The 15,191-nt window shown below is 57.4% G+C and overlaps 1 protein-coding gene across 5 annotated transcripts in view; it reads right to left on the reverse strand.

The window, feature by feature from the left end:
- Window positions 1-357: 357 nt before the first annotated feature.
- The window catches only part of PTPRS (protein tyrosine phosphatase receptor type S), a 103,382-nt gene continuing 88,548 nt past the window's right edge, over window positions 358-15,191 (reverse strand). For 4 of the 5 annotated variants that reach the window (XM_049707558.1, XM_049707555.1, XM_049707554.1 and 1 more), the window contains 16 exons: window positions 14,602-14,759; window positions 14,071-14,082; window positions 13,780-13,892; window positions 12,007-12,054; window positions 10,698-10,795; window positions 10,492-10,615; window positions 9,732-9,907; window positions 9,533-9,652; window positions 6,575-6,729; window positions 6,190-6,475; window positions 5,782-5,960; window positions 4,912-5,038; window positions 4,699-4,824; window positions 2,602-2,756; window positions 2,275-2,410; window positions 358-1,662 (listed from right to left, as the gene is read on the reverse strand). In XM_049707558.1, the coding sequence (XP_049563515.1) occupies window positions 1,594-1,662; window positions 2,275-2,410; window positions 2,602-2,756; window positions 4,699-4,824; window positions 4,912-5,038; window positions 5,782-5,960; window positions 6,190-6,475; window positions 6,575-6,729; window positions 9,533-9,652; window positions 9,732-9,907; window positions 10,492-10,615; window positions 10,698-10,795; window positions 12,007-12,054; window positions 13,780-13,892; window positions 14,071-14,082; window positions 14,602-14,759 (2,082 nt within the window). In that variant the 3' untranslated portion in view covers window positions 358-1,593. The remainder of the gene's footprint in view (window positions 1,663-2,274; window positions 2,411-2,601; window positions 2,757-4,698; window positions 4,825-4,911; window positions 5,039-5,781; window positions 5,961-6,189; window positions 6,476-6,574; window positions 6,730-9,532; window positions 9,653-9,731; window positions 9,908-10,491; window positions 10,616-10,697; window positions 10,796-12,006; window positions 12,055-13,779; window positions 13,893-14,070; window positions 14,083-14,601; window positions 14,760-15,191) is intronic. The other variant, XM_049707556.1, reaches the window with a different exon arrangement.

Consider the following 15,191-nt stretch of genomic DNA (forward strand, 5'->3'; position numbering starts at 1 on the left):
CGTGGGGAAGAATAGCCCTCCATGAACTCAGCTTTATCACTGACCCTTCTGTGGGCTGTGGATGAGACTGGCTGGGGTATGAATCCCAGGTCCACTTCAAACCACTGTGTGACTTTGCATTGGTGCCTGCCCTCTCTGTTTCCTCATCTATAAATTGGGTTGACTCCCACCTCAGAGGGCTGGCCCATGGTAGATGCTCAGTGGTGGTCACAGTTATCAACAAGAGTAACTATTATCAATGAGGCAGCCCCTGCAGGGCCAGGGCTTGGGGTTTGCGTTCAAGCTCTCCAGGCCCCCGGCTGCCCCAGGGAGATGGGGTAGATGAGGTGGGGGCTTGACAAAGACTCCACCACTGGCCGGCGTCAGACGATCTTCCTTTAATACAAAGTCGATTTATCTACATACACAGAGGTGGGAAAACCACCCAGCTGCTTCCGTTTGAATAAACAGTGTTGAAAGCAACGGCAGATCTGCTCTTGTACAAAGAGAAAAACTTACTTGCTCAGGGGTGGGGGCGGGGGGGGGGGGAAATCCCATCCTTCTGCCCCAAAACTTGCCCCATGGTCCCAGGGGGCGGAAAGGGTCCCTGATCTGGGGCAGCACGTGGCCTCTCTCTCCCCAAAGAAGTGAGAACCTCCCGTTTTGTTCAGTCCTTCTCCTCGGGGTAGGAGACCGGGGGATGGGGGCTGAGGCTGCGGGGAGGGGGGGTCGCTGCCATCTCCTCTGTGGCAGCGCCCAGCCCGTGGGCTCGAGACCTGACGCTGGTGGGCCCGAGTCCCCCTGCTCTCCACCCTCACCCTTCTGGATATGTCTGAGAATTTCATTATAAAAGAAGCAAAAAAAAAAAAAAAAAATCAGGAGCAAAAGGTCCTATTCTTGAGTGAGGCACACCTTCAGATGGTAGGAAAAAAAAAAAAAAGCAAGCCACAGGGGCAAGCTTAAGCCCGCGCACGCCTGCCAACACAGCTGGTACACGAGAACGGCTGCTACAGTGAAAAAATAGACTGACTGTCTGTGAACAGAATAGGAATAAGCCAAGTTTTTCCTTTTAAATTCGTTGACTGTCAAGTCTTCTTTGTTTTCCCCCCGTTTGTTTCTTCTTTAAAAAAAAGAAAAAAAGAAAAAAAAAATACACTATTAAAAAAACAGGAAATGTCACTGGATAGTTACACTGCGTTCGAAAGAGAGCTGCATCGGGTCCCCATCCCCGGCGCCCTCCAGGCTGTGGGGCAGGAAGGCTCCCCGGGGAAGGACGAGGGCCAAGTTCACAGCCCCCGCCCTTCTCCGGTTCTGGGGAAGAGCCCCCTTTTGCTCACCGCCTCCCCCCTCCCCCCACCCCGGAATCTCTCGTTTTGGAATCTCGTTCTGGAAGGAAATGAGGAATGTGCCGAGTAGCGAAGGCGGCGGCCGGTCCAGGGAGGGGGTGGCTGGGGCCACGCGGGGATTGGGGGCTCGAGGGGCCGCGTCGCTCCCGGAGACCCTGCGGAAACACGGCCGCCGCCTCCTGTCCCGGCCGCCGGGGTCCAGGCCTCGGGGCCCGCCCGGCATGGGAGGCGTCGGGGGCCGCTGGAGTCGGGCCGGGCCGACAAGGCTCTAGGTTGCATAGTGGTCAAAGCTCCCGAGGTACTCCAGAGCCGCCTGGTAGCAGAACTGGTACTCGTCCTGCGTGGGGGAGGGGAGGGGTGGGCCTCTGTCAGCGCCTCTCCTGCTCTGAAGCCGCCCAGGGCTCCCCAGGACCCCCAGAGCAGCCTGCGCCTGCGACACCCCCCGGGGGGCTGGCAGGCTGCCACTCCAGCTCTGTCTCCCCAGAGACGGGAGAGTCTGGAGCACATTGGTGTTTCTTTTGCTTTTAATTTTTTTCTTTTTTTTGGCCGTGCCGCACGGCATGTGGGCTCTTAGTTCCCCAACCAGGGATCCAACCCATATTCCCTGCATTGGGAGTGCAGTCTTAACCATGGGACCGCCACAGAAGTCTCTGGAGGACATTGTTAAAATGTCCCTGTGAACTCGATGGCAGGAAGCCCCTCCCTGCTCTGGGCCTCACTTCAGGATTCGTGGCCCGTGCCGGGGTCCTGGCTGAGCCTGACCTTGCTGTGACTCTGGGGCCGGGATGGACGCATCCCAGGTCAGCCCAAAGCAGGAGGGGCTGAGGACCTTCCACCCACAAGCACCCAGAGAGTGGAGGGAGGCTGTGCTCATCTCACAGGGGAGAGAACAGAGGCCCGGGCCAGCGCCGGCATGGGGCCCGGCCGCCGCCCCCCGTCCCGCCCTCACCTCCATCTGCACCATGGCTGGCCTCTGGGTCCGCAGCATCTTCACGGTCTGGAAGATGTCCACCACGCCTTCGTACCGCATCCGCTCCAGCACGATGCTGAGCGTGATGAAGACACCCGTCCTGCCCACGCCGGCGCTGTTGGGGACAGTGTGGGAGTTCAGGGGCGGGTGCCTGGGGGAGCCTGACCTAACTGCCCGATTCCCGTCCCTCCTGCTCTGATGCCTCCCAGGGATGGAAAGAGCCCAAACGGGAGTGCCTGAGGCTGTCCTCACGAGGCCTCGGTTTCCCTAGCCGGGCCATGGGCCGGGGCTCAGGGAGCAGCTCACCTGCAGTGGACAGAGATGGGGCCGTCCTGGCCAAACTGTTCCTTGGTCTTGTGCACTTGGCCGATGAAGTCTATGAAGCCCTCCCCCGACTTGGGCACGCCCTGTTCCGGCCAGTCCGTGAACTGGAACTGCCGGACAGTCCGGGACTGTCCATCCTGGAACAAAGAGGGAGCAAGAGAGAGAGCCCAGTCTTGTTATCAAGGTCAGTGGCGGTCACGGTTGTTTTCCCACCCTCGCCAAAGTCCCATCCTCCACCACCAGCCAACACCACCCTCCGTCCTTCCCCATCCTCCGCCCCATTTTCTGCCATCCACCCTGACGACTCCTTGTCCTACACTGTCTAAGGGCACCATCTTTCACTGAGATGCTCCAATCTCGTCTTCACCACCCGAGGATGCCATGCTCATCCTCTAACTTCACCATCCAGTGACACCATATATGGCCATCGTTCACCCCCCACCCCCGAACTGCTCCTCTCTGCACAGCTCCAATCCCATCCACCACTGCTGTCTGCCGTCTTCCATCCTGTGCCGTCCCAGAGTGCACCCAACATCTGCCCTTCTTGGTCCCATTCTCCAGCTCCCTGGCATCCTCCACTCTGCACCATCTCAGAGTACAAGAGCACTGCCCCGCACCCTCACCTTCCAGTGGTGCCGTCTTCCACCCCCCACCACTGACTGCCCATTGTCTTCGACCACCCACCAGCGCCAGCATCTACCATCCTTCACCACCCCGGGGCGCCATCTTCCACCAGCCACCACTGGAAGCTCACCTTCTACCCGCGCTACCCAACACCGTTACCTCCTTTCACCATCCACTGCGGGTAACTCAGTCCTTGAGCATCCCACGGTGCCCCCTCCCACTGACGTACTCCATCCCTACCACTCAACCATCCTTCTCGCCAATCCCATCTTCCCACGACCCAGCAGGGCCATCCAACATCATGGCTCTCTGCCACCTTCCATTCATCACGACCCAATGGTACCATCTTCCATAATCCGCCCCTAGTAATTCAGCACTCTCCCCCCTCTAAGGACCATCTTCCACTGACGTTCACCACCGTCCTTTACTCATCATCTACCTTTTCCCAGTCACGGTCTCTACATCAAAATGGTACCATCCAGTGATGCCGTCTTACCCTGACGGTCTCCATCCTCCACCACCTAACACTTCCTTCCTCCAACCCCACCTTCCTCTACCTTATACCATCAGCAGCACTGTCTACTACCATTGATCGCTGAATGTTCGTCATTCTTTACTCTCTCCAAAGTCATTTCCCATTGATCGTCTCCATCCGCCACTGGCCAAACATCTGCCCTCTCCAACCTCATCTTCCTCCACCCGTTGCTGACAACACGTCACCCTTCACTAACCCGTAGTGACCCATGTTCTGTTGGCATTCTCCATCCTGTTATCCATACGTTCCACTCTCCAGTCCCACCTTCCTCCCGCCCAACACCATCCTTGTTTACCACCCTCCTCCACTACCACCCAACAGCAACATCTTCCACTGATTCTCCAATCCCCCCACTCCACCAATCCAACAGCGCCGTATGCGCTACCCACGCATGACGACTGACGATGCTCTTTACCCATCGGGCTTTGCCATCCACTGGCAACATCTTGACCGACATTCCCACGCCCCATCACGCCACCCGTGGATTCTCTGCTCTTTTCCATCTACGGCTCCGTCGACCACCACCCGGCACCATCAATCCATTACCTCTCCCCCAGCCCGCTTTCAGCCCTCTAACGCTACTACCCTCCCATGGGTTGTTGCTTCCAGGGAAACGCCCCACTCACTCCCTTGAACATGATCGCCTTGGGCCGTGTTCCCTAGTGAGTGGTGTGACGCATGCTCCAACGGGGAGGCCGTGGGGTCAAGGCCCTCTCTTCCCCCCACTCGGTGGTGGGAGTGACGGTCCAAATGGCCAACTCACTCTTCTTCCAACAGCCCTGGGGGCTTCTCCTTCCCCTGGGCCTTTGCTTCTACCCCCAACTAGGGAAGCCCTCTCCGGACCACTAGCGGAATGGTGAGCAGCCCACAGGGTCCGGCCCGGGTTCTGGACCTTCCCAGCACTCCGACCCCAAACTCACCCTGGCGTCTGTGACCTTGAACTCCCGCAGGATGTACTGAGGCATGTTGTATTCCGCCATCGGATCCACCACGAAGTACTGGTAGCGGGCGGAGCGCTCGGCCGGCCAGTACTGGTGACATTTCTCCTGTTGGGGAGGCGGCCGCCATGGTCAGCCCTGCCCCCACCCCTGGCCCCGCCCCCCCTGCCCCTCCCCCCGCGGCCCCCGGCTCACCCGGCCCATCTCCCGCAGCTTGGTCAGCATCACCACGATGGTTGAGTTGTTCTCCCAGAGCATGCGCCAGAAGTCCTCCGTGGTTTCCGCCAGCGGCCCCTGCGTGGCGATGTAGGCCTTTTGCTGCCTGCGGGGCGGGGTGTGTGTGAGTCCAGGGCCACGGGGAAACCCCGGCCCAGGCATCGTCTCCCTCCCTGTCCGGTTCAACCCTCCAAATAATCCCATTTTCCACAGGGAGAGACCATCAGCCCGAGGATAGATTCCCGCTTCTCCAGGAGGCTGCAGGGCTGCCTGCTGACCTGTCCTGCGTCCCTCCTCTGCCCGCACTCAGGTACCATTGAACTAATCTCCGTTGTTTGCACAGGCCAAGCTCTCCCCAGGGCTATGCACAGGCAGTACCCCCTCCTTGGAACAGCCTCCCTCGGCCAGGGTTTCTCAGCCTCGGCACTACCGACATTCGGGACTGGATGATTCTTTGTGACGGGGCCGTGTTCTGTGCACCGTGGGGCGCTAAGCAACACCCCTGGCTTCTGCCCCCGAGATGCCAGCAGTAATCCTCCTCCCTCACTCCCGTTATGACCATCCAAACGTCCCTAGATGCGGTCAAATTTCCCCTGGGTGGCAGAATTGCCCAGATTGAGACCCTCTGATAGAGAAGGACACGTAGAACCATGTTACGGACAGCAGCCGTCACTTAAACAGATGTCTAAAGATTCCCTCCACCTCAGCTGTGACCGAGACTGGCAAGGTCCGTCTAGCTCTCTCCCATGCAAGACTGGAGGCCCCCCCGAGGGCAAGGCTGGGACCTTTCTGGAGCCTCAGCATCGCCCGGCAAAGGCCAGGGCCCCTGCAGCGGCCAGGGGCAGGTACCTGTAGCCATCGATGAAGCTGGCGTTAATGTAGTCGGAGCCCTCCACACCCCGGATGGGCTGCAGACAGACCCGTGTGCTCTCGTAGGGCATGATGTTGACCAGGCGGTTCTTGAACTTGTTACAAGGCAGATTGGCACTGATGAAGCGGGACGTGTGGGCTTTGGAGTTGGCCAGCCGCTGTGGGGACGAGGGACGAGGGGACGGGGGGCCACCATCAGGACAGCCTCAGGCTGGGAACCTGCTTTCCCCAGGGATGGGGTGGGCTGTGTGTTTCCAGCCAGGGCGCTAACAGGGGCCTGGCAGGCAGGGGAACACCAACCCCCCACCCTCTGGTCCCCTGAACTCCGGTCTCCCGCTCAGCCCCCTCCCCCAGCCGGCCCACAGCAACCTCTAGCCCCCAGGCCACCTTGAACTCGAGTTCCATGCCGGTGACGTGCTCGCCGGGCTCCACCTGGGTCAGCTTCTGGATGTAGGCGTAGAGGCTGCGGGCAGGCACCTCCGTGTTGCCGCAGCCCACGGCCTCCAGCAGGGCCTCATGGATGAAGCTGTACTGGTCCTCGGTCTGCACCATGTAGTTGCGCTGGGACCGCATGAGCGTCACGTGGCCGTACACGTCCACCGTCTTCTCCGGCTTGATCCGCTCAAGCATAGCGTCGATGACAATGAAGCAGCCCGTGCGGCCCACGCCAGCGCTGCGGAGACAGGCAGGGTCATCAGGGGCCCCCCGGGCAAGGGGGTGGGGTAGGTGCGGCGGGGCGCGGCGGGGAGCAGGGGGACTGGGACAGGGGTACCTGCAGTGGACCACGATGGGGCCCGCGTCCGGCGGGTTGCAGGTCTTGACTCTCCGCAGGAAAGCCAGGAAGGGCGTCGGGTACTCGGGCACCCCGTGGTCCGGCCACGCCGTGAACTGGAACTGCCGGACTTCCCGTTTCTCGCTGGAGCCGTTCTGGGGGCCAAAGGGACACCGCCAGTCACCACAGCCCACCACCCACGTGCTGGGGGCCACGTTCACACCTCCAGACCACCACTACTCCGAGCGCCTGACTCAGGTGCCCAGCTGCCCCGGGGCTTGGGGGCGTCTCTGCCTGGGAGTTTCACTGGCATCTCACGCTCAACGCGGCCAGCACTGTGCCCCCCACTTTCTCCCCAAACCCTTTCCCCCCATCTCAGCTGATGGCGGTGCCATCCTTCCACGCACTCCGGCCGGAATTTAGGGGTCGCCCTTGACTCCCCTCCCCCACCTTCCCACATCCAAGACATCAGTCAGCACCGTCAGCCCTGCCTTCAAAGTCTACCCCAAGCCCACCCACTTCTCACTCGCCCCCTCCATGGTGACCACCCTGGTCCAGCCCCACCATCATCCATCCAGACCAGAGCAGTCACCCTGGTCCCCGGGCATCCCCACCGCAGTCTATTCCCGCCTCAGCAGACAGAGGGCACTGGTGAGCACCCAAGTCAGGTCCCGCCCCTCCTCTGCTTCCTCTGCCCACAGCCCTCCCTGGGGGTAAAAGCCCAAGTCTCCCCTGCAGCCCACAGCATCCTGCACAACCTGCCCCGTCCCCTCCCTGCCCTCCCCTCCTCCCTCCCTCACCCTCACTCACTCTGCTCCAGCCACACGGGACTCCTGGCTGTTCCTAAAACACCCCAGGCACAGTCCAGCCCCAGGGCCTTTGCACGGCTGTGCCCTCTGCCTGGAATGCTGTAACCCCAGATCTCCTCCCTTCCTCACCAACTGCAGGTCCTCCACTACCCATTCTATTCTGCCCTGTTTTATGTGTAAGATTTCCTGTCATTTTACATATTTATTGTCTGTGTCTTGTCCACTAGACTCTAAGTCCCACGAGAGCAGGACACTTTGGGTGTCCTGATGCCCAGGTAAGGGTCTAACACACAGGGCGTGCTTCAGGTGTGAATCAACTGAAAATCTGTACCCCCTCGTGTCCATTGACCGTCTTCTGGCACCTGGGCCAGATGTATGCTTAATGTTGAGAGGCCCTGGCTGGCGGCCAGGGGAACACTGGTGCGAGGAGCACCTCCACTCCCCAGCATGACACTAAAAAGCGTCCCCTGTCTCCCAAGGCACTAGAAATAAAAAAAATAAACAAACGGAACCCTAATTAAACTTACAAGCTTTTGCACAGCAAAGGAAACCATAAACAAAAAGACAACGTACAAAAAACGTCTGCAAACGATGCGACCGACAAGGGCTTAATTTCCAAAATATACAGACAGCTCATACGACTCAATGACAAGAAAAACAAACAACCCAATGGAAAAATGGGCAAAAGACCTAAAGAGACATTTCTCCAGAGGAGACATACAGATGGCCAAGAGGCACGTGAAAAGGTGCTCAACATCGCTAATTATTAGAGAAATGCAAATCAAAACTACAATGTGGTACCACCTCACACAGGTCAGAATGACCATCATTAAAAAACTCCACAAATACCAAATGCTAGAGAGGGTGTGGAGAAAAGGGAACCTTTTTAACACTGTTGATGGGAATGTAAGTTGGCGCAGCTACTGTGGAAAACAGTATGGAGGTTCCTCAGAAGACTAAAAACAGAGCTACCATATGATCCTGCAATCGCACTCCTGGGCATATATCCAGACAAAACCCCAATTCAAAAAGATACCTGCGCTTCTGTGTTCATAGCACCACTATCCACAATAGCCAAGACACGGAAACAACCTAAATGTCCATTGACAGAGGAACGGATAAAGAAGGTGTAGCACATATATAAAATGGAATACGACTCGGCCATAAGAAAGAACAAGGTAAGGCCACTTGCAGCAACATGGATGCCATCAGAGATTATCATACTAAGTGAAGTCAGAAAGAGAAAGACAAATACCATATAATATCACTTATATGCAGAATCTAATGACACAAATGAACCTATCTACGAAACAGAAACACACTCACGGACATACAGAACGGACTTGTGGTTGCCGAGGGGGAGGGGGTTGGGGGAGGGAAGGAGTGGGAGGTTGGGGTCAGCAGATGTAAGTTATTATATACAGAATGAATAAACGACAAGGTCCTACTGTATAGCACAAAGAACCGTATTCAATGTCCTGTGATAAACCATAATGGAAAAGAATACGAAAAAGAATGTATATTTATGTATAACTGAATCACTTTGCTAGACAACAGAAATTAATACAACATTGTAAATGAGCTACACTTCAATAAAAAAATCTTTTAAAAGTGCCCCCAGACATTGCCAAATGTCCCCTGCATGGCAAAATGCCCCAACTGAAAACCACTGATGTACAAGGACACACGGAACCATGTTATGCACAGCAGCCATCAGTTAAATACATATCTAAAGACTCCCTCTGCCCCAGTCTCAACAGCCCACTGTGTCTTCCATCCAAGACTGGAAGCCCCTTGACTGCATGGCCAAGACCCTGCCAGGAGCCTGCCATAAACCCAGGCTGGGTGAGGCCAGAGAGCAAGGAAGACCTGGTGCGTGGGGCAGGAGGATTGACGGCAAGGGGACAGCAGGTTCACTGCTAAGTAGGATTCTGCTGGTTTGTCCTCCTGCTGGGGCTGGAGACAAGAGCTGTTCCCCTCTGAGTCTCAGTGTCCCCATCCATGAAGTGGGCCACCTGAGAATGTGGTCAGCCTGGGACAACATGGTTTCTTCTCTGTCCCATGGGGAGCTCCCAGGGCAGAAGCTCATCTTCCTCCTCCACCCCCATCACCCCCTCCCCAGAGCCCCCAGTCCCGGCCTGGGCCCCACCTTGTGCAGGGAGAACGTCCGCACGCAGAACGTGGCCAGCTCGATGGTGTCCAGCAGGGTGACCTGGATGAAGCCGTAGGTCTCCGTGCCCCTGTTGGGCCAGTACTGATCACATTTGATCTGTACCAGGTAAGAGAACAGAGGTGAGTGTGGGCCGGAGCCGGCCGAGGGCTTGGGGGCCACAGGGTCCAGGCCTCACCCGTGATTTCTCCTCTAGCCGTGTCATCATAACGATGGTAGCGGAGCGCTGCTCCCACACCATACGCCAGAAGTCACCGAAGGTCTCGGGCAGCGGCCCCTGCGTGGCAATGTACGCATTCTGCCGCCGATAGCCATCCACGTAGTTGGCGTTGATATAATCGCTGCCCACGATGCCTACAGCCGGGGTGAGAAGCCAGAGATCAGTGGGGGCACTCTGTCCTTCTAGGCTGGTTCCACCTGGTCCACCACGTCCCACTTACTGGAAGCCCTCCTGGACTGCCCCAATCTGTCCCCAAGGAAATCGTGCGGCATGTACTTCGTGGTTTCTCCACCTTGACACTATAGCCATTTGGGGCCGCATCATTCTATGCTGGGGGCTGTCCTGTGCATTGCAAGTTATTGAGCAGCGTCCCTGGCCTCTATACCCTAGATACCACTAACACCCCCTTCCTCTAAGCCGTGACAATAAACATGTCCCCAGACATCGCCAAACGTCCCGAGTGGTGGAACTGCCCTGATGAGCGTCACTGATGTAGAGGAATAGATGGAAATATGTAATGGACAGGGGCCATCAGTTAAATACACATCTAAAACTTCCCAGTGGCTTCTGGCTAGCGTTGGACCAGGGCTCAGTTTCCCCACCCGTCCCCTAGCTAGTCCACTCTGGCCTGGCCCCGTGGCCAAGAGGAGGCATGGGGTCTATGTGCTCTCTGTGGAACGAGGCTGGGCATGACGGAGCCTGGGGCCCCGCGTGCTACCTTCGATGGGCTGGAGGATGACACGAGAGTGGTCATAGGCGATGACGTTGGCATAGCGGTTTTTGGGCTTGTTCACTTCCAGGTTGGAGTGCTCCCACGTGAACTGCTGGCCCGGATCGATGGACTGTGGGGAAGGGGATGCGGGGGGGGGGTGTCAGGGTGGGTGTCTGTGGGCCCGGGAGAGTGGGAGGTGGGGGCCAGCTCACCTCGTACTCCTGGGAGAGCTTGAGGCTGTCGTTGGCCTTGAGGCGTTCTGTGTGCTCCGCCATGTCCGCGATGGGGATGGGTGGGTGGCTGAGCATGCCTGCGGGAAGAGAAGACCCAACGGCGTGGCCGGTCACTCGGGGGCCAGCCCGGGGGCCGGGGGGGGAGGGCGGGGGGGTGCTCTACAGTGTGAGTCTGCAATGGACGAGCTGCAGTTAGAGGGAGTGGCGGGGGAGGGGAAGGTTCAGGGCAGCCCCCCGTGGGGGCAGGGACCCCAGGCCTGCGGGGTTGAAGGGGGGAGCACGAGGCGGCGGCTCTGGGCTGAGCCCCAGCTCCCAGTGCCCTCCCTCCCCAGTGCCCCCCTGCAACCAGCTGGGGATGCAGGGGCTGGGGAAGGGTCAACGCGCCCAGGACGTCAAGCTCCTGGTGCCTCGTGAAGCAGGCAAGTGACACAGAGATGAAGAAGCAGATGCAGCTGGCCGGGCTTTTGGAAATACCATCCCTGGGGCAGGGGCGGGAGGCCGGTACCCCTTCCGGCCCCTGGGGGATCAGAGGGACCCAAAAGTCCTCTGCCAGGTGGAGCTGAGGGACCGGGGAGGGGAGACACGGGGTATGTGTGTGTTGGATGGCGGGGCAGCTGCCACGAACCCCTGACCTCTGAGGGCTCATTTTCTCATCTGGTACATGGGATGGTGACGTCCCTTATCTTTGGAGCCCCCGGGGTGGGTGGGGGTGGCTGGAGGTCATGGGGTGGGCCTGGCTCTTTCCTCCCCATATCTGAGCCTGCCAGACCCCTGTCCTCTCCTGGGGCCTGGTGGCCATGTGTGTGCTCACACATTCGCTCTGCAGATATAGGGAGGCTGACGGCTATGCGCCAGCACCAAAGCACTGGTGTTAAACCGATAAAGATGTGCTGAGCCAGCTGGTGAGGAACTGTTGGTCTGAGCCCCTGCGTGTTCCCCGCCACCCCGGGTGCTGCCCCAGAGCCCACATCTAAGGGGTCTGAGGCTGGTGTCCATCTGACTGGTGGGTCCCCTATCACATGGGCGATACTTACATGTACATACATGTCTCACCTAAACTCCCGCTCCCACTCTCTCTTTCTCTCACACACACACACACACACACACACACACACACACGCAGTCACAACCCAAAACCTCAGGGCCCGGCAGACCACACCCCCGCCCCCCCCTCGAGAAGCCAGCGCAGGACAGGTGGGCAGAGAGAGAGGAGGCGGGATGGAGAAACCAAGGATGAAAACAAACAGGCGCGAAAGGAAGCTAAGAACAGAGAGACACAGGAACTAACTTTCAAAGTGAAACCCCGGCTCCCTGAGGGGGCTGCTGAGGCCTGAATCTGCAGAAACAGCAAACAATAAATAAATGAAAACACGCGGGGGAGGCCACCTCCCCCCGCCCCTCGCTGGGTGCACGCACAGCAGCCAGCGGACAGACGCAAAGGGCAGAGCAACGAGTGAGGGACACACGGCCGCCTGGGCCCCAACCAGAGAACCAACGGCAGCTGCTGTGCTTCCCTCCGGCTGGACATCGGCCAGCCCTGATTTTCAGCTGTGACCTCGGAAAGATCCCAAAGTCTTAGGTTCTTCTATCAACGTGTCCCCCCAGACCAACCTGGCCTTGGGTCCCCTGTTGGGGTCAGCAGAGGGGATTTTGGAGGAGAGGCAGGATGGTGAGGGAGAAACCTGGGGGCAGGGGAAGGACATATGGGCCCATGCCATGACCTTTAAGGAGGAGAGCACCAATCACTTAAACATACACATTTAAAATCCTCATTTGAATGGAAATAGAATTGAGATAGGCTGGTCCAGAGACAGAAAAGAGAAGGGAGTACATTAGGGGTGTCATGAGACCTTTCATGATCTCTTATGGAGGACTGCAGCCATCAGTTAAATGATCAAAATCCTCATTTGGATAAACATGGAACTAACATGAGACAGTCCAGCAGCAGAAAAGAGAGAAATAAATACATTAGGAATAGCATGCAAGGCTATACGCATGAGCCCTTCAAGAGGACTGCAGCCATCAGTTCAATATAAATGTTTTAAAATCTCCATTTGGTTGGAAAGAGTTAATATGAACGAGTTCAGAGACATGAAGTGAAGAGCTGGGTGCAAGCAGAGAGACAGACGTTACCATGCTGTGAGCTCATAAGGAGAACAGCAGCCATCAGTTAAGTTAAAAATTCCTTATTTGGTGAGAAGCTGCTGGCATGAGCCCGTTAAGAGGGAGGAGGTGGAGCTTCCCTGGTGGCGCAGCGGTTGAGAGTCCGCTTGCTGACGCAGGGGACACGGGTTCGTGCCCCGGTCCGGGAAGATCCCACATGCCGTGGAGCGGCTGGGCCCGTGAGCCGTGGCTGCTGAGCCTGCGCGTCCGGAGCCTGTGCTCCGCAACGGGAGAGGCCACGACAGTGAGAGGCCCGCGTACCGCAAAAAAAAAAAGAGGGAGGAGGTGAGGGAATAAGAGGATGACTGCACATGAAGATGATCAAGGGCAAGGTCCTGATTCAGTTCTCCCACCAAGCATGGCAGGCGACTCGGCGGAATCCTATTAACCTACAGGGAACTATGAAGAGGCAGGGAGAACATGAGCATCTGCGGCCATGGAGGAGAGAGAGACAGAGTGTGGTGGAGGCGGAATTCTTACACCTTGCTAGGGGCACATCCCTGGGGATTGGGAAAAACCCTAACACCCACCACTGAGTGGCCTTAAAACTAGAGGTGTGAACAGAAGCAGAGCTCTTTCTGCCAAAAGACATGAGGATTCGGAAAAGTTTTGCTTTTGTCTTTGTCTGAAGATGTCCTTTAAGCTCCCAGAGAAGACAGCAGCCACCAGTTAAATGCAACTCTTTGAAAGCTTCCCTTGGTCGTAAGCAGAATCAACCCACGACAGTTCCAAGCCCAGAGCCACGGAGGAATTTGGGAATTGGGAACTGAATCGTACCAAGCACAGTTCAGTGGGGGCAGTCCTCGGGATCCACCGAGGTGGCAGCTTCCTCTCTTCCTATGCTACCTCTCCCCTTCCCCCGTCGCTGTCGTCCCTGGCACCTGGGATCAGCACATACCTGGTGTCTGGAAGTTAATGCGTCTCATTTCCACGGGGTCCTTGGGGTGGTGGGGGGCGAGGTCGGCGTTGTTCAGTAGGCATTTGGTGCGGGGCTCTGAGTCCTTGCGTTTACTTTGTAGGAGCAAGCAGACACGCGAACATGTGACCCAGCTGCGTGCAACTGGGGTTCCCACGACCACGCACAGACACGTGTGCAACGGCTGGAGCAGCCAGGCGCCCGCTCACCCAACAGGCACGACGCCACCCCAGTTCCCCTCCTTGGCCTCCAAAGGGCAGGACCAGTTCTTACCTGTCAGGCTTACTGCTCCCGAAAACAGACATAGGTGAGGAGTGGGGGGGAGAAAGAAGACAGGTGAGGGTGTGCTGGCCATCAAGGGCCTGTTCTGTGACTGTGGGTGGCTTTCTTTCCCTCTCTGAGTCTCGGTCTCCTCCAGAAAATGGGTCTAATCCTTCCTGCGTGGGTCCCCCGCCACAAGGAATAACATCTCAGCCCTCTCTTTCTAAGCTGGGACATGTCCCACGTGACCTCGTTAAACTGGACAGAGGCAGCCCCCACCCCAAATCTTGCCGAGTGGAGCGCGAGACTTAACAGCAGTCAAATCACTGGCTGGGATGGAACCCTAGCCCTGCCATTTCCCAGGCTGCGTGACTTTGATCAGGTGGTTTAATTTCTCTGAGACCTGGTTTCCCTGTCTGGACCATACAGGGCTTCTGCGATGATCCTCTGAGATGACTGTTCCCCCCTGGATCTTTCCAGACCCCCCTCCTTTTTAAGGAAGCCTTCCCTCCTGTCAAGTGGGGGGCGGGGCAGGGGGCTCACTTCTTATAGAGCAAGATGGCAATAACGATGCAGATGATGAAAACCACAGCCAGCACGGGCCCAATCACCCAGATGAGCCCCTCTTCGCCGTCCACAATGGGCTGCGGGTCCGGGTTATCCAGCTGGAAGGGGTCTGAGAAGGGGCTTGCCGCAAATGTCTGCAGGAATGGGGTGGGGGGACCTCCATCAGTGCCCGTCCTCCTCACGGTGGCCACGTGGGTCTTTCTCAAACACAAATCCACGTCCATCCCCTACTCTAAACCCTCCTACAGCTCCCAAAAACCCTGACCTTGGTGGCCTACAAGGCCTGGACCTTGCCAATCTTCACTCTCCCTCTTCCTCACTCTGTTTCAGCCACTCTGAAATCCCTTTTGCTTCTCTTGCACCCCAGACCTTGGCACATGCAAACTGTGGGATGCCCTTTCTTTACTGAACTCCTACATATCCGTCAAAGCTCTAGTTCCAAAGTCCTTTCCTCTAACAAACCTTCCCTATGGGATACCCTCAACCTCAAACCGTTCCCTCTGCCCAACTCTGACCACAGTTAGGAGGATCTGTGTCTGGTTCTGAGGTCAGGGCCCTAGGGACTG

This window comes from Orcinus orca, chromosome 3 (genome assembly GCF_937001465.1).
Source record: "Orcinus orca chromosome 3, mOrcOrc1.1, whole genome shotgun sequence".
Taxonomy (NCBI): Eukaryota; Metazoa; Chordata; class Mammalia; order Artiodactyla; family Delphinidae; genus Orcinus; species Orcinus orca.